The following is a 19,714-nucleotide window of genomic DNA, read 5'->3' on the forward strand; positions in this document are numbered from 1 at the left end:
TCCCTTAGGAACAGGAATCAAATAGAAGAATAAAAATGTAAAATTCTGATTGGATTAAACAGCAAAGTGATAAAGAAACAGTAAGAGAATTTACCGAAAAAAACTGGGTCCAAATACTGTTGCAAGATTGAAAACATTCATGCGATTCTCGTTATGATGTTCAGCAACACCAGCCAGGAACTGGCACAGATACTTCAGCAGACTATGGTGGGCATCAGGCAGCTCCTTTATTAATGTTTTCAACTCAGCTTCCATTTCCGATTCATTTACACTGTCTGGAAAGTAAAACAGAGGTTTCCAAAAAGTTCCATTCGTAACATGCAGAAAGATCTATCCCAACTTGCAAATGGTTGCAAACAGCAAAAATACAAAATCATTCACACCTAGGAAAATTTCAAGGGGGGGGGGGAATTCTATAACTGGGTGGATAGTTTTCTTTATAGAATACTAGCATAACCCATGCCAGCCACAGAGTTGCTGCTTTAGTGTTACTGCCTAACTGAGGGAGATATGCGTATAGCCGATAGGATTCTATAAGTTACATGTGCTAAGTGTGAGTCCTGCCTATGCTCTGCCCATGTGCATTACCCCTTGCAAATACAAGCTCTTTTTTTTTTAATTTCAAAGGTATAAAGGAAGACACAACATACAAGCTAAAAGAATAGTTAAGAAACAATATGGACCCTTCATCAGACATAAATGTCAACATTGGTCTATTACAAATGTTAATGCTAAAAACAATCTTCTTCTATTTAAGTATTTTGGTAACAACACAAAGAAAATAAAAAGAGAGTTAAGAAATAAAGAAAACCTAAAACAAATGTAATATGACTGTACATGAAAGAAATTAGGTGACCTAAAAGTCTCAAGAAAGCAATCAACTTGAAACAGTCCAAAGCTGTAGACGGGCAAGGTTTGTCCTTTAAAGGCTCCAGGTTTAGCTGGTGGGGTGACCAACCCCCGCCAGCTGAAGCGTTTGTCCAGCGCTGGTCTCTGGCTCTCGGCCAAATCGCCTGCCCTGCTCTTCCCCTCTCATCGCGTGCATGCTTGTTTTAGTGAAACTGAGAACGTGTGACACTTTGCGCATGCTCAATTTCATTAAAACGAGTGTGTATGAGATGTGAGGGGAAGATCAGGGCAGGCAATGCGGCGGAGACCAGCGCTGGACAAATGCTTCAGCTAGCGGGGGTTGGGGACCCCTGCCAGCCAAGATATATGAGGCAGCGGAGGCGGGCCAAAATATCCTCCCCCAACTTTTGACTCTCGACCCCCCCCCCCCCCCCCCCCCCCCCCAACACACACACACATTGAGGTCTGGCTAAGTGACTGCCATAACAGCAGTGTACTTTCCCAACCAGAAGGAGATTTTGGTCTTCAAAAGCTAGTCAAAAAACATATTTAGTCCAATAAGAAGGTATCACCTGCTTTTCTTGTTCTTTGGCTTAGTTTTAAAACACTGCAGTATCTTGTGAATGTCTGACAGAATGTAATTGCATTTGGAAAATGCTTCTACTGTAATGACCCTGCTCTCTGATTCTTGCATGCATTTTGCCAGTTTTACCACATTCTGAACAAAAGAGATGCCATGCAATATCAGACCAGTGGCCCATTGAGCCTAGCATCCAGTCCAGTGGCATAGCCACAAGTGGGCCCAGGTCCTCCTACTTTGGACTCAGGCCCTCCCAGCAGCGGCACAGCAGCAATGTGGCTGGCAGGGATCCCCAAGCCCTGCCAGCTGAAGGCTCCTGGCATCTCTTCCTCCAGGAGATCAGGGGGTCACTTAACTCCACTCACCCAACCCCCAGTACCTTTAAATCCTTTAGTGCTTCGCTAGCAGCAACATATTCCCCCTGCTCTCACCGGGCCGAGCCTTCCCTCTGATACAATTTCCTGTTGACTGGGCCAGGAAGTTGCATCAGAGGGAAAGCTTGGAATCGGTATGAGTAAGAGGAATGAGTTGCTAATCGCTGCCAGTGAAGACCTACAGGATTTAAAGGTACCCTGGAGGGGGGGGGGGGGGGTCGGGGAAGTGGCACTGTGACCCCCCTGATTGCATGGGGAAGGAGCGAGAGATGCTGGGCAGGGGGTGAGGTTGTTGTGCCCACCCACTTTGGGCTCAGGCCCACCCAAAATTGGGTGCCTGGCTACATTGCTGATCCTGTCTTGACAGTGGATAGCTTGGTTTAGTTGGAAGAATCTAACAGATCCTATTAGGAAAGTCTATTCCCTACTCCTTACTCACATAAGTAGGAAATGAAGAACCACAAGTCTATCTGACTAATAACTGTTTATAGACTCGTCCTCAAGAAACTTGTCCAAACCTTTTTTTAAACTCAACATTCAAAACTAATTGGGTGGAAGATGAATCAGCTGCACCTCAATTAGACTTTTCTTTTTCAAATGTATTACTAGTTATCTTCTGAGTCATTAACTCACATTGTCTGAATACTGCCATTGCCTTCACCATACACAGAGGTCAGGTGCAGGAATGATAGAAGATGTTAGATTCCTGAGCATTTAGTATCATAAAATCCAGCTGCCAGCTCAGATTCCTGTCACTTCCTCCCAAAAGACAGTTGACCTCTCTCTCCTTTATATAACAGAATATAATTTTCCTTCTGCGTAAAGTTGGTTTTATACTTTCTACTTGTGATTTTTCACCCCGTTGCATTATTTTAATTGACTTCGTTGTAAACTGTTTTGATGCATATCAGAAAGATAGTATAGCAAAAAATAAATAAAGCAAAATTAAATAAAATTATTTAAAAAACCTAAAACTTAATATAAACAAACATCTTAACTTTTAACATTGCTGCATCAATTGTCATTTGTTTCATAATGGAAAGGAAAAAGTGAATTTCAGCTAACACTAGAATGCTCTTTTGTACATGCTGCTCTTCCAACTCTAACCTCTAAAGCTGTCATTTTGTCAATCTCAGCCTCCTTCCTTGTCAGCATTACACTGGGAGTAATCTGTGATTGTCTAGTTCTCAAAGGAAAAGCAGGCATGATATTCTCCCATGTGGGTGATGTCATCTATGGAACCTGGTGCAGACACTGCCAAACGCACTGTCACTTTCAATCTTTGAGGTAGTGCCCCTACTGCATATGCATGGGTGCCTTCCTGCCCAATGCTTGAGTGCGAAACCAGCAGTCTATTGTTTTCCACGGAGCAGAGAGGTTGGTTTTTTTTAATCTCTCATCAGTGCTTCAAACTTTTGCTTTTTTGGTGCCTTCCCTTTTCGGGATAATTTTTCTTTCTATTCTTTTTTTCTGTGTTAAGTTGTTCAATGTATTCATTTTTTTCAATTATTTTTCATTGTTCATCCATTGGGGCCTCTGCGCCCTTCTTTTGCCCAGAAAACACTGACCAATTTCAGGTACGCGACTACTTGAGCTCTCCGGGCCATAGAACCTTTTGACCGTGTGCTGGCTGTTTTTCCCTCCGGATCAGTGAGGGTGCCAAGTGGCTTTAAGAATACTCAATGCAATAGGACTATTTCAGGCACAGACCCCCATAATTGGTGTGTTTAATACTTGGGTTCAGAGCACTTGGACATACAGTGTAGCCTCTGCCTGCGCATGCAAGCGAGAACCCTTAAAGTCTATAGATTCCAGCATGAAAAACTTTTTGGTTCTGCACTGACATTGGCATCGACATCAGGTGCACCGATGCAACACTGAGATGGTCCTACATCAGACTCAGTACCCCAAACGTATAAGGACTCTATGTCCTCAGTACTGCGTACATAGAGGGACCTGCAGCATAAAAAGTATAAGAAGCATTGCCATTGTTCTCCCACTATGCACTCTGCCCACACCTCGATGGACAGGAATTGTCCATGCCGCAGTGACCGTTCTCCTTTTCTTCAACATTTCTCATTGAAAGTCTTTGAGATCTTCGAGATCTCTTATGCCTGTGCAGGCTATAACTCAAGATGCATCCACACCACTTTCTCAGCTGGTACCAACGCCTACTCTACAGGAGGAAATCAGGGTTATGCTCAAGAAGAAACTTTCAGGGCTACTGTATTCGTAGTCTATACAGGCTTACAGGGTGCGTACGCCAGCCTCAGTCCAGCCCGTTGATACATCACAGAGACAGTCACTGGAGAGATATCACATGCTGGCTTAGCACCAACCATCTGAAGCAGCACGAACCTGACCGACGCATGTGTGAACAATGGCAGAGGAATCTTCTCCAAGGGATTTGCATTGCAAACCGTACGAGGAGAAACTTGCCGACCTAAACATGTATACCTTGGAGGAAAGGAGAAACAGAGGTGATATGATACAGACGTTCAAATATTTGAACGGTATTAATCTGCAAACAAACCTTTCCCGGAGATGGGAAGGTGGTAGGACTGAATTGAGGTAGAAGGGGGGCAAACTCAGGAGTAATGTCAGAAAGTATTTTTTCACAGAGAGGGTGGTGGATATGTGGAATGCCCTCCCGTGGGAGGTGGTGGAGATGAAAACGGTAATGGAATTCAAACAAGTGTGGGATAAACACAAAGGAATCCTGTTTAGAAGGAATGGATCCACGGAATGTTAGCGGAGATTGGGTGGCGACACCAGTAATTGGGAAGTGAAACCGGTGCTGGGCAGACTTCTGTGGTCTACGCCCTGATCGTGACTGAATAGATATGGATGGACTTGAGTGTAAATTTTAAGGGGCTTCAATGTTAGCTTCAGAACTTTTAGTACAAAAAGAGTGATGGGCAGACTTCTACGGTCTGTGCCCTGAGAATGCAAGGACAAATCAAACTTGGGTATACATATAAAGTATCGCATACCATGTAAAATGAGTTTATCTTGTTGGGCAGACTGGATGGACCATACAGGTCTTTATCTGCCGTCATTTAATATGTTACTATGTTTGGAGACTCATCTGCCTCGATGCACCATAACACACAGCCAAAGCTCTAGTCGATACTCTCTTCCACATACTTCCCATGAACTGTACTTTGAACAGTCAGACTCAGACCTCTCCTAGGAGATGGATCAGGACCCACAGGACCTCTCAGCTAAGGAGTCCTATGGCATTCCATCTGATCCTTCTCCATCACCTGAGAGATGTAGGTCACCTCCAGAAAGTATGTCCTTTCCTGGCTTCATCCGTAAGATGGCTCAAGCATACCCTTCAAATTACAGGCAGAGAAAGAACCTCGGTCAGACCTCTGAGGTTCTGGATTATGACTCTCCTCCTAGAAAAGGAATCACTGTTCCATTTCATACAATTATGAAAAATACTTTAAATTAAAACTGGAAGACTCTACTGACAGTTCAGGTAGTCCCAAAGAAAATTGATATAATGTAGAGGATACAAAAATGCACTGGGTTTGAAAAAACACAGTTACCTCATCATTCCCTAGACGTGGAATCTACGTTAAAATGCACTTACAGTGCAAGATCTCATACTTCTGCTCCTCTGGGAAGGGAAACTAGAACACTGGACTCTTTTGGCAGAAAAACTTTTCAGGCTTCAATTCTAACCAATTGCGTAATAGATTATCGACTTTACTCCACAATTTACTTAAAATCTCTAATACAGAGTACTCTATTCTTTGCAGAATCCTTTACCCCTGAGAAAGATCAGGAATTCCATAAGCTTCACAGTAAGTATCTGGCAAGGCAAGCCTTTGATGCCTTTTATGTCTCTTCATGCATTTTTGCTTTAGCAGTAGCAACGCAACGTCTCTCCTGGTTTAGAGACTCCGACCTAGACTCTGCTGTCCAGGAGCGTCTAGCGGATGTCTCTTGTCGTGCAGAAAACTTCTTTGGTGACAAAGTCGAGGTGGTGGCTGACCTAATCAAAAAACATACAGATACCATAAAAACTCTATCCAGGCCTCAGAATTGTGCTACCTCTTCTTCTACTTGAAGATTTGTAGGAGGATTTTGATGCTCCAATTACTATAAGTGTCATTATACTCCTCCTCCTCCACCTCAAAGGACTACGCCTCAATGCTCATGTCCAAGGCAGCAGCGGGGTCAAATATACCAGACACCCTCTCAGTCTAAACCAGTGTTTCCCAAGTCCAGTCCTGGAGTACCCCTTGCCAGTCAGGTTTTCAGGATATCCATAATGGATATGCATGAACTTGATTTGCATACACTGCCTCCATTATATGCAAATCTCTTTCCTGCATATTCAATGGGAATATCCTGAAAACCCGACTAGCAATGGGTACTGCAGGACCGAACTTGGGAAACACTGGTCTAAACAACAACCCAGTTTTTGACTCCTTCCTAGAGAGCATTGCCACTGTACAGTTGTCCATGCCAAGCGACCTACCAGTCAGAGAAAAACTCATTCTCTTTTAATAGAGATGGCCTCTCATAACCTCCGACCACTGGGTGCTATACACCATACAGCATGGTTACTCTCTGCATTGGGAAAAAAGACCTCCCAACCATCCATCAAGAGAGCCTCGTTTCAACTCCCTCCAAATGACACTACTTCAAACGGAGCTCTCAGACGTTCTCTAGCAGAATGCAATAGAGCCAGTTCCTCTGCCAGACAGGGCTCAGGGGTTCTATTCCAGATACTTTCTCATACCAAAAAAGATGGGGGGAGTACAATCAATTCTTGATCTATGAGACTTAAACAAGTTTCTACTCAAAAAAAAATTTTGCATGGTTTTTCTGGGGTCATTGTTTCCCATGATACAACTCAATGACTGACTTTGCTCTCTAGATCTCAAGGAGGCATATACGCATATACCTATCCTCCCTGCATACAGAAAGTTCCTCTGCTTCTGCTGTGGCATTCTGAATAATCAAAACAAGGTCTTTCTGTTTGGCTTGGCTTCAGCTCCTCATGTCTTCACAAAGTGCCTGATAGTGGTAGCTGCAATGAGTCACAAGTGGGGCATACATGTCTTCCCCTGCCTAGACAACTGCTTAATCACAGCAGCCTCACGGGAGTCGGCACACACCTCCTTTCTATCCGCCATCAGGCTCCTAGAACTTCTTGAGTTTGTGATCAATTATCCAAAATCGCATCGTCAACTGGTTCAGACCTTAGAATTAATAGGAGCCCTCCCTGATACTATTTAGGGCCGAGCCTTCTTTTCTCAACCGAGAGCGAACATATTCTACATCTCTCAACTCAAGTTTTCAAATCCACCAAATATCTGCTTGTCAGATGCTTCACTTACTCAGTCCATGTAAAACCAGTGGCTTGACGCCACTTCCACATTCCTCAGTGGTTCCAATCCATGGGATTACTCTCAGCCCGTATTCGAGTCACTCCACAGCTGCACAACTCTCTACAGTGGTGGATGATGTCCCAGAAACTAATCCAGGGTCTTCTGTTTCAGCCCTCTCCACATCACAAGATCCTCACCACAGATGTATCCATAGTAGGTTGGGGTGCTCACCTCAATGGTCTCTACACTCAGGGTTCTTGGTCCTCACGGGAGAAACAACATCATATCAAACTCCTAGAACAGCGAGCAGTTCGGAATGCTCTCAAAATGTTCCAGAACCACATATTCAATCTGATAATACTTGTTCACACAGACAACCATGTTGTGATGTACTACCTGAACGAATAAGGAGGAAAATGTTCTCACCACCTCTGTCGACAAGTAATCTAGATATGGACTTGAGAAGCTTCACGAACATCTTTATAAGAGCTGTCTACTTAGCCGGCAAACAAAATGCTGTAGCAGACAAACTGAGCAGAGTCCTTCAGACTCATAGTCCCTCAGCATGCCTGTAGTTTGTTGAATATTCCAGCTGTGGGGAACCCCAGTGACAGACCAGTTCACTGCTCCTCAGAACAAGCAGTTTTCCAGCTTTTGTTCCAGACTCTAAGTTCCCAACCCTGTAGACCCAGATGCCTTCTTGCTCCACTGAGGAATGGATCTTCTATACACCTTTCCCCCACTACTTCTCACAGGGAAAATTCTTCTCAAACTGTGTCAAGACCAAGGGACTATGTATTCTAATTGTTCCACACTGGCTGCGTCAAATTTGGTTCCCTTTTTTCCCAGAATTATCATCCAAAAAAACATTGTTAGATCCTTTTCCAATCCTAACAACTCAGAACAAGGGGTCTCTCCTCCATCCAGACCCTCATTCTAGCCCCGACAGTTTCGTTCCTGATATAGATTTACATTCCTTAAACCTTCTTGAAGGAGTCTTTAGAATATGCCTAGCCTCTAGGAAAACCTTCTATGCAGAAATGTTACAGTTTCAAGTGGAAGAGTTTTTTCCTCTGGTGTGCAGCCAAAGTACTCGACCCTTCTAGGTGATCTCTTCCCACTCTTACCATCTTTCTCATTCTGGCCTCAAAACAAACTCATTCAGAGTACACTTGAGTGCCATTAATGCATTTCACTTCAAAGTTGATAACAAACCAGTTTCTGTTCATCCCTTGATAGTAACATTCATGAAAAGGTTATTTCAAACCAAACCTTCTATCAAATCACCCCCCTGTGGTTTTGGATCTCAATGTGATCCTCACAGCTCTCATGAAACATCCTTTTGAACCACTTCATTCTTGTTCCTTAAAATTCCTCACATATAAAATAGTGCTCTTAATAGCTCTTACTTCTAACAGAAGAGTAAGCAAATGTCAAATCCTAGTGACAGACCCACCTTACACAAGGTTCGGAGGACACTTTAGGGAGGAATTTGGGATGGGTTCGGAGGACAACCATGATAGGATTGTCCTCTGAACCCACCCCAAATTCCTCCCTAAAGTGGTATCGGAGATCCATCTCAATCAGTGCACTGTACTCCCTGACTTCTTCCCTAAGCTACACTCATCCTGGAGAAGCAGCACCACATAACTTATTCTGCAAGTGTGCTCTAGCGTGTTATCTGGAGCCTACCAAACCTCATAGGCAGTCCTCCCAAGTTTTTGTATCCTTCGACCCAAGATTAGGGATTCCCATCACCAAACGTACAATATCTACACGGTTGGCTGACTGTACCTCCTATACATATACTCAGGCTGGGCTGACCCTTCATGGTTGGGTCACTACTCACAATGTAGGAGCCATTGCAGCTTCAGTAGCCCATTTGTGCTTTCCCTCCATTGAAGACATTTGCAAGGCAGCTACATGATCTTCTATCCACACCTTCACTGCTCACTACTGTCTACAGCAGCATTATAGGCGGGCTAGCCAGTTTGGACAAGCAGTCCTGCAAAATCTTTTTACAACTTAAAAGTCAAATCCGCCCTCCAGCCCTTTTTTATTCAGCCAGGCTCACATTCTTCATAGTTGCCAGGTTCATTATTATATTGTGAGCCTGGCAGCTAGCGAGTCCCACATGTGAGAATATCAAGCCTGTTTGTCCTCGGAGAAAGCTAAGTTACTTACCTGCATCAGGTGTTTTCCGCAGACAGTAGGCATGAGTTTCTCATATACCTCCTGCCTTCCCCCTTGGAGATGTCTTCTTAGATTTAGTACTGTACTGCTGGTCCCGCGCTTGGGTGGGAAGGCACCTACGCATGCGCGGTGGAGGCACTGGAGATTTAAAGTGATAGTGCACTTGGCAGTTGACAGGCTTCTTCCCTGGAAGCACTGGGTTTGTAAGCCCTTGGACCACTGCCGAGGAGCGGCAGTGGCAGGCAAGGTCACCTTCAAAGCAGAGACGAGGCAAGGCTGGACTGGAACCACGGACTGGAGTTCTGCACTGGAATACACAGGACTGGAATGCACCGGACGGGTGTGCACTGGACTGGTACACACTGGAGTGGAGCCCACTGGACTGGAACCCGCTGGACAGGAACACACTGGACCTAGGCTTCACCTACGCTTAGCCACCGTTCCCCAAGGGTTGAGCCCTCAGGTTCGCGCGGCCAGCAGGGCTTACAGGAAAACTGGAACTAGCAAGCAGGAACAACAGGAATCAGGATACAGAAGTGCCCCCAGGCACCTAGGCGAAAGCAAGGCAGACAGGCAGGGAATGTCCGGGTTCCGGCAATAGTCAGGTCAGGCAGCAGGCAGAGAGTAGTCAGATTCAGGCAATGGTCAGGTCAAGTAGCAAGACTATGGCTGGAGCTCCAGTAGCAAGGAGTACTGGCAGCGGACAGGACTAGGGCTGAAGCTCCAGAAGCAAAGGAAAACACACACGGGGAAACCAGAAAGCTAAACACAAGAAAACTAGTAAAGCTGTACCCAAGCTAACAAGAAAGCTATGCCCAAGCTAACTAGTCACAAGCTAGAAACTGACACTAAGCAAAACACAGGAGAACTAGTAAAGCTGTACACAAGCCAACAAGAAAAGCTATGCCCAAGCTACTAGTAACAAGCTAGAAACTCACACTGAACTGGACAAGGTAGCAGTGCACAGAGCAGTCAAACATACCAGGGACCTTAGACGATGCAAAGGCAAAGGCTGCAGTCTCTAAGTGATTAATAAAGCCCTTCAACACCTGAGGAGCAGCTGCAGCCATCAGTAAGCAACTACGGAGGCTGTCCAGGCACAAACAAGAGAGACAAGTCCGGCAGCCTGGAAGAACCGGACTGGACTGGGCTGAAGTCTGGAACAGGTAGGAACAGCAAGACAAACTATGGCAGCCACTGGCTCTGGCCACCAGCGGGTGAGAGGAGCACAAACCAAGGAGCAGGCAGAGCGCACACAGAAAATAGAGAGACTTAGAATACCTAGGTGCAGCACAGAGGAGCAAACAGAGCCAGGCTGGAGACAGAGGAAGAGCTAACTCAGGCAGCACTCCCAGGTGCAGTAGAGTGGAGTAATTAGAGCCATGCTGGAAGCAGCCAGCACACAGAAGGAAAACTACTCCAGAAAGGATAGGCAGAAGCCAGCTTAGAAGCTGACCACCCGTGAGGGTGGTCACGGCCATAGACGTGACAGCAGTGTCTGCATCGGGTTCTGGATAATGCCAACCACATGTCAAAATATATGCCTGCTATCCTCGGAGAACACTTGCTACAGGTAACAACTGTATGTTCTGCCTCATACTATCTGCCCTTTATACGTGTTGCTATTAACAATAATATAGGCAGCTGAACCAAGCAGATGCTGGCAGATCTCTAATAAGGAGGATGGGAGCCCAGAGTTCATGTGAGCATGATGCTCAGTGGTCTAACTTGGATCCCTCTACTCCCACCCAAAGCTTTCTTAAATCACAGTCTATTTCTTTCACTGTCTGGAATGTCAACTATGGTGAAAATTGTGTCATATATTAATAGGTTGAATTCTACAAGCAAAACAGGCCCGTTCTTTCTATCTCTTTCACTTTCTCCAATGAATAACCCAGCCTTTGCCAAGACCAAGGCATTATACTTAACATGGATTTTGAGATGGCTCCCGTTAGCTTGAGCCACATGCTCACAAAGATGTCACAACATACAGCCAAAAACCTTGAGGTTTTCCCAAATTGATTAAACTCTTAAAGCATGTTCTGTTATCTAGTGGGTAAAATGGACATAAAAACAATTATATGCCAATAAAATGTCAGAATAAAGAACTGTATGTCACTGTACAGAGTCTGCCAAGAGACCTATAAATAAAACAAAGAAGATGGATCTCTGCCTGAGATGAATCAGTTTTGCTACAGGGAAAATTATGGCAAGAGCCACTGTCTAGGCATGTTGAAATTTAACTATGATACTGGGTTAAGCACCCCATTCCATAAGCTTACAATAAAAGTCATGAGATCTTAAATGCCTACAAAAATGAAAGAACTTACATTTAAAAGTGTCTGAAAAAAGGCAACTCTCTCAACAACCATACATCGTCTCTAGCATGAAGATACTGTATGGAATCAGGGAAAGGCATGCCCCTACTGAACCACTTCCTGAGAAACCCACAGCTCCTCAGAGGTCAGCCAGCTCAGAAGTAAAGCAGAGTTGGGGCTTGGGCATACCAAGTTACAAATAGAGAAAGGTGATTGTGCACTGCTATATTCTGAGGAAGGAGTGCAGCTCACGACAAATTACAGGAGAATACTGAGGCTTGCGTGGGCCATGTCTTCTGTCACATTGGAAAGGGGAGATGCTGCGCTGAATCAGGGAAGGGAAGATGAAGTACTGTTGGGGGGAGATGTGGGACGGAAAGATGCTGGACCATAGGGGTGGAAGGGAAAGGAGAGGAGACAGGTATATGTCAGGCTACAAGGATGGGCGTGAAAGTACATACATATATATAGGGGGCAAGAGAGAGAAGATGCTGGGCTACAAAAAGGTGAAGGAAGAGAGATGCTTGGAATGGTGGATCCCTGTGGGAGAGGCCATAGGGGTTTATCAAGGAGATGACTGAGAGGAGGATAGTGAGTTTTGCACAGCGTGGTTATCCAGCAAGAATTATCGCAAAGTGCGTTTGCGAGTGAAGTATGCACAGTACACGAATGACCAACTGCAAGACAAGTTGGTAGCAGTACTACCTTATGAACAGAGTAAATGTGTAGCTGCTTTGATCTGAAAATTTTGGATAGTATTATCGGTTCACAAATTCTTTAAATAATTGTCTCTTATTGTCTATAAAAGGGGCCATTCTATTGGTGAATTTGTCATATAAGTGTATTAACTACAATTTACAAGGGAGAAAAATACTCAGCCTCAGAGCCTGTGGAATGTACCACTGGTGTGTAAGTACTATTGAAGGTTTGGATTGGAGACATCCTGAAACGGGTTGCATTTTAACCTCTCAATACAATACCTCTTGCAATTCAACTTATATAATTTATGTGATCATATGCCCCTGTAAATAAGTAGAACATCAAGACCTATAAAAATTAGGCTGAGTGAACATAAATCATGTATCTCTAATTCAGTGCTCACAGCTCTGCTGGTTTCACACTGAACAGAAATGAAACATACTGTTGATATCTGCTGGCGTGTCCTGGATCAGGTGCAGATGGGGTGGGAGGGTGGTTACAATATCAGTCTTCTAAATTACAAAGAGCAATGCTGGATTTTTTTTAACTTAATTCAGTAGCGCAGCAGTCTCTTGGAGCAAAATACGGCCCATGTTGGTGAGGGGTTCTAATTTGAAGCTACTTTAAAAAACATTTTTTTTAAGATTTTTCCATTAAAGTATTATGAAAATATGTGGTATGAATTATAAAAGCAGTGAAACTGATGAAGATGTTGGTGAATCATAAGGCTGAGATCCTTACGTGAAAAGTCTTGCCACTGACGTTTCTGAAGATTTGGGTACACTTCAGTGTGATAAACTGGTAAAGAAATAAATGTTTAGTGATGGGATACTATATTATTGTGTTGATTACCCCCACTATCTATAAATTTCTGGACTAATTTTGTTCATAAGTATGGTTCATGTTGTTTGACTTAAAGGAATAAGTATTACTGTTGTATGGAAGGAGGTTTCCTACATGTATGCTGAATTATGATTTTTTTCAGATTTTGTATTATTTCACCATTTGATTGGTAGTAGAAAGATTTATGTTATTGCTGCTCAGATAACATGAGAATCAAAATACTTTATTGTATCACGACTTCCATGGAGTGTGCTAGTTCTGATTGGCACTGCTGATTAGGGTGGGGGAGAGGTAATTCAATAAATGGCACAAAAAAAGGAAGCATGCCCACGTGGCCAGTTGCGTGCAAATTCTAATGGATGTCAAATTAACTGCAATAATTGGTTGTTAGTGCCCAATTCTTGCTAGATAAAGGCTCATTGATTAAGTTATGTGCACATTTTGGCATGCAATTTTGGGTACCATATATATAAAATCCAGGGGTAAACTTGAACATTCTCAGCATCCACAAACACCCAAAGAACTGCCATATGGTGTCAGACCAAAGGTCCATGAAGCTTATACATGTAGTGTGCCACGTATATGAGCATGGTCTGTCAGGTGTGTCTTGACTGAAAAACAACTGAAAACCACTGGTTTAGATTGCTCTTATGAGTGTCACTTTGCACTTGTAGAGGTCAACCACCCGGGTGAGGAACAGAGAATACCATAAATGTGGTAGGGACAAATCAAAGGAGTAGTATAATGCTTTCAACAACACAAGAGAGTCAAAGATATCATATACAGAGTTTATTAACAACTTGCAGGCATGGTGCCATGTTTTGGCACTGATTGTGCCTGCCTCAGTCAAAACAAATATATGCATGAAAAACGAACATAAATGGACATAAAAATGCAAAAAGTGTAAAGAAGATTACATAGGAATAAAACAAATCAGTTTTCAAAAGATCAATTAAAAAACAAATCAAATACAAAGGGGACATCACAAACCATGTCATACTTATGAATGCCAAAATTTACAAAGTTCACATAAGTGGACGGACAATATAAATTCTAAAACATGAAATATAAATAAAATGTATAAATAGGCACATTGTAAGTGATATGTAAAAATGAGGATAAAATAACTAAAATATATTAATACAGTAATAGGCTTACTTAAATATATAAAGCAAGAAAAATCATGGAAAACAACGTGCTCATATCATGAAAATCAATGTGCTATTCCTTAGAACAAGAGCAAAACCAGTGTCTGGGCAAGACCAAAAAAAAAAGGAAGGTCTAGACAAGACCAAAAAAAGTTCTTGCACATAGTGCAAATATAGTACACAAGTTATGGTCAAGAAGAGTGACAAATTTCAACCCAAACTTACATATAAACAAGGCAGCATACTGAGATAATCAGATAGGATGAAAGGGTAGTAGCTAGGCATTTCCAAAATACAATAATGTGAACATTCCATGCCCTAAGAGAATAGAAATGTACCATACAATATGTTAAATCTCATGCCAAATATATGATTCAATTCACTGTAACAGTTGTGATATAAGAAAGAAAGATCCAGCAAAAGCTGCTGTAGATCAAAACCAGAAAAAAGCAAGAGCAAAGAAATGCTAGAAAGAGCTTCAGAATGTCAAAAGCACACTAGTGTTGTGACATCCAAAAAACACGAGAGATGTTTGTGACAATAATGAGAATTACTGTGCTGTGAAATTGGGAAAGAGTAAAAAATCAAGTTACTTCTACTCGTTCTACACCACTCAGGATTTTGTACACCTCAATCATATCCCCCTCATCCGTCTCTTTTCCAAGCTGAAGAGCCCTAACATTCACATTATTGCACTTTGGAAATGCCTAGCTATTACCCTTTCATCCTAATGTCAATATGCTGACTTTATATGTAAGTGTGGGATAAAATTTGTCACTCTTCATGACCATATACTGTGCATAGTATTTGCACTATATGCAAGAACTTTTTTTTGGTCTTGTCTAGTCCTTCCATTTTTTTTTTGGTGACACCACAACCAATTCATCTGCATGTATTATACACTTGTATCAGCGTCACTAATTTGCATTAAGCAAGTTTAGTACATCAATTATATTTTTGAAGCACAAAGCACACCCATACAAATGGCACGCACTAACTCCCCTGTTTACAAAGATGCGTAGCAATGCTGACAGAGCCCATTCAAAGTGAGTGGGTTGTATCCGCATTACCACACCAGCAGCCTCTAGTGCGGCTTTGTAAACAGGGGGATAAGTTTGCTTGCACTTTACATATTTGTAGAAAAACACAATCGTAATAAAAACTAACTTCTTGCTTTCCAGCACTATGGACCTCTTTTACAGAGCCGAGTTGCCGACTCTCGGTGCAGTAGATGAGAGGAAGACCACTCAATTCCTATGGGCTTCCTCTCATTTGCCGAGCGGGAATCGCTAGCACGGCTCTGTAAAAGAAGCCCTATGTTTCCTTATCATCTTTCACGTTGAACTAAGAGCTGTCCATATAGCACTCTACCCACAGGCTTATCTGATCTCTAATTTGAATATTTTTAGCAATTCATTGAAAGTTATACCGCGGTGATGTCACGCCCACCTTAGCATGTATCGCACCCTTGTATTACTGTTACTAATTTACATCACACAGTTTAGTGACATTACCTCTATTTTTGAAGCACAAAGGTTTTTGTAACATCCTCCACATATTCTGATCACTAAGATAATCACTGGCAATGTTTCTTCACAATAATTTTTAACCTTTTTTCAACATTTTAAAAATAATATTCTAATTGGCTTTCTCCACTGACTTAGCATATCATTGCAGATGATAATTTCCATTAAGGTATGTCTACTTGGACTTTTTCATTCCTTCCCATTTTAAACACTTTTTAATAGCTTCAGTGGCGTTCCTAGGGGGGCTGACACCCGCCCCACCCCCTGGGTGCAGCGGCTCCCCCCCGGCGAATGGACACCCCCCACGAAGGACCCCCCCCCGGGTGCACGCCACTGGGGGGGTGCCGCGCGCGCCTGTCCTCCGTTGTTCCATGCTTCTTCTCTGCCTCGGAACAGGTTACTTCCTGTTCCGGGGCAGAGAAGAAGCATGGAACAACGGAGGACAGGCGCGCGTGGCACCCCCCCAGCGGCGTGCACCCGGGGCGGACCGCACCTACCGCCCCCCCCAGGAACGCCACTGAATAGGTTTCACCTTTTAATTTGTATATAATATTTAATAATTACATTTGTTTTTATTTTGACGTTAAATTGATGTAGCTTATTTCTTTATTATATATTTATTCCATACTTGAGCCTTTCTGTAATATGTTCTGCTGACATTACATTACATCACTTTTGCCATTTTTTTGCTCAGTGGGTCACTCTTAATTCTGGCAGAGACAGGTACCCAGTAGCCTAGTGGTTAGTGCAGTGGACTTTGATCCTGGGGAACTGATTTCGATTCCCACTGCAGCTCCTTGTGACTCTGGGCAAGTCACTTAACCCTCCATTGCCCCTGGTACAAAATAAGTACCTGAATATATGTAAACCGCTTTGAATGTACTTGCAAAAACCTCAAAGGCAGTATATCAAGTCCCATTTCCCTTTCCCTTAAGAGAAGCATGACATGGTCAAAGTGAGGGAAGTTGTGAAGAAGTTTGACAGCCGCTGACTGAACAAGTTGTACTTGTAGGCATATGAGAGAAGAAAGTGAAAGGCCTGCATACAGAGAGTTGCAATAGTCCAACAAGAAAATTACTAGATCCAGGATAACAGTGTGAATTAGAGAGGTGGGAAGATAAGGCTTGACAGAGCAATAAAAAAAAAGAACACTGTATGACAGAGTCAATTTGTAGCTTAAAGAAAGTAATGGATCAAAAATAACCTCCAGAATTTTTACAGACTCACAAAATGGAATTAACTGACCAGAAATTAAGGCGGGGGAGGGAGGACATCCAGGGTTGGGGAAGTGAATAGCCTTGCATTTGGAGATGTTAAGGAACAGCATGTTTTCTTGCAGCCAAGAAGACACAGAGGTAAGTCAAAAATCTAGGGATGCAGTAGTAGAAGAGGAGGTTGGAAGGGTGTACACCACTCATATTCAGAACCAGAGGGAAGGTAGACAACCAGACCTTCTGGACAATAGCGATGAATGAACGTAACATATCACCAAAGGACATCCACTTCATGAGAAACTTGGATAAAGCAAGCAAAAACACACTAAACAAAATAGAACCTCTCAAAACTAAAACAAGAAATAAAAAACAACCATGCCCCTGGTTTATTGACAGGCTACTACTACGCATGAAAAAACTATGTAGGAAACTTGAAAGAACACGGGCCAAAAACAAAATAGACAAACAAAATCACATGGAGAAAAGCTATAAGAACATACACACACAACATAAAGAAAGCTAAAGCAGAATATTACAGCACATATGCCAACACAGAACAGATCAACACGAAAAAAAATATTAAAACTCATGAACAACCTACTGAAAATCCAAGATGTACTGACATCAACTGAAACACTACTGCAGATGAGCTCACACAATATTTTGAATACAAACTGGCAAAGACAAGGTCAAACCTCAAGAAATCGCAAACATCCATCACAAACTTTTTACAAGAATGTGAAATCAATGACGTCCACACCACAGCAGACAGAATCTGGTATTCCTTCAAATCACCCAAACTAAACTCTGTAAAGACATTACTGACAAAATACGCACACACATACTGTCTGCTAGATAATTGCCCTAACTATATGATAAAAGACTCACTGGACTGGTTCATCAAATGCTTCACCAAACACATCACATACATGTTTTCAAAAGGACAATTCCTAACAGACAAAGGCGACATCATACTCACCTCAATCCCCCAAAACACACCTGGCAAGATCAGCGACATCACAAACTACAGACCAGTGGCTTCAATACCACTACTGACCAAAACAATGGGGAGTCTGGTAGCACAGCAACTAATGGAATACCTGACACAATTTTCAATCCTTCATAACTCCCAATCAGGTTTCAGACCACTACTACAATTCGATATGTCAAGTGCGTCTAACCTAGTAGACCACACAACACTAATGGCCCTACTCGACAACATGGGAATCAGCGGTGCAGTGGCAGCATGGTTCAATGGCTTCCTAAGGACCAGATCCTACATTGTAACGATGTGTAACCAGGTATCAGCTTCTTGGATCCCAGAATGTGAGGTACCATAGGGATCTCCAATATCTATACTGTTCAATGTAATATTGACACCACTTGGCAAAAAACTGGAATTAATGGACTTTAACCCATTCATATGTGCAGATATGAACATACATAAGTATTGCCATACTGGAAAAGACCAAAGGTCCATCAAGCCCAGCCAATCCAGGTCACAAATACTTGGTAAGATCCCAAAAAAGTACAAAACATTCTATACTGCTTATCCCAGAAATAGTGGATTTTCCCCAAGTCCATTTAATAATGGTCTATGGACTTTTTCTTTAGGAAGGTGTCCAAACCTTTTTAAAACTCCGCTAAGCTAAATGCCTTTACCACATTCTCTGGAAATGAATTCCAGAGTTTAATTACACGATGAGTGAAGAAAAAGATTCTCTGATTTGTTTTAAATTTACTACATTGTAGCTTCATCGCATGCCCCCCGTGTCCTAGTATTTTTGGAAAGTGTAAACAGACGCTTCACGTCTACCCATTCCACTCCACTCATTATTTTATAGACCTCTATCATATCTCCCCTCAGCTGCCTTTTCTCCAAGCTGAAGAGCCCTAGCCACTTTAGCCTTTCCTCATAGGGAAGTCGTCCCATCCCCCTTTATCATTTTCATCGCCCTTCTCTGTACCTTTTCTAATTCCACTATATCTTTTTTGAGATGTGGCGACCAGAAGTGAACACAATATTCGAGGTGCAGTCGCACCATGGAACGATCTCATTCAGTTAAATCTCTTCCTTGTAAACTGTAGAAATAGATGCCAGGAAAATTTGCTGGTTACAATCAATGGTATGGCAGATAAGACTTCCAGAGACAGTAGATGTAAATTCCAAAAACTGATAGGAAATTAAAATTATTTGTTCCAACTTTGTTGTCTAGCAATTTTATTTTCTTAGTTTTCTGATCTTTGCATTCCTCTGTTGGTCTTCTCTTCACTCTGTTCCCAAAGTCTCCTATCCATTTGCCATTTCTTTTCCCTCCTCCTATATCTCCATCTCGGACACTGATCTTTCTCTTTCAAGTTTCTTCTATTTAATTTTCTGCTTCTCTATCCACTCAGATTTCACTCTTCCTTTTTACCATTCAGTCCTCAACTTCCCTCTCATTTTTTTTTAACTGAATCAACCAGCAGCTGTCCATCTCCATCATCCCAGCCCTCCTAGTCCCCCCTAATGACATGCCAAGTTGCTGTCCCGACCCGACCTGTACTCTTTGCCATATGTTTGTCAACTCTACCCAAATGACCCACCTACTTGGATGCACCAAGGTGATGTCACCAGCC

At 42.7% G+C, this 19,714-nt stretch overlaps 1 protein-coding gene across 2 annotated transcripts in view; it reads right to left on the reverse strand.

Annotated features, from left to right (window-relative positions):
• FAM13A (family with sequence similarity 13 member A) overlaps window positions 1-19,714 on the reverse strand; it is a 501,662-nt gene that overhangs the window by 388,495 nt on the left and 93,453 nt on the right. For both annotated transcript variants that reach the window (XM_030190686.1, XM_030190687.1), the window contains one exon: window positions 95-275. In XM_030190686.1, the coding sequence (XP_030046546.1) occupies window positions 95-275 (181 nt within the window). The remainder of the gene's footprint in view (window positions 1-94; window positions 276-19,714) is intronic.

Source organism: Microcaecilia unicolor, chromosome 2 (genome assembly GCF_901765095.1).
Source record: "Microcaecilia unicolor chromosome 2, aMicUni1.1, whole genome shotgun sequence".
Taxonomy (NCBI): Eukaryota; Metazoa; Chordata; class Amphibia; order Gymnophiona; family Siphonopidae; genus Microcaecilia; species Microcaecilia unicolor.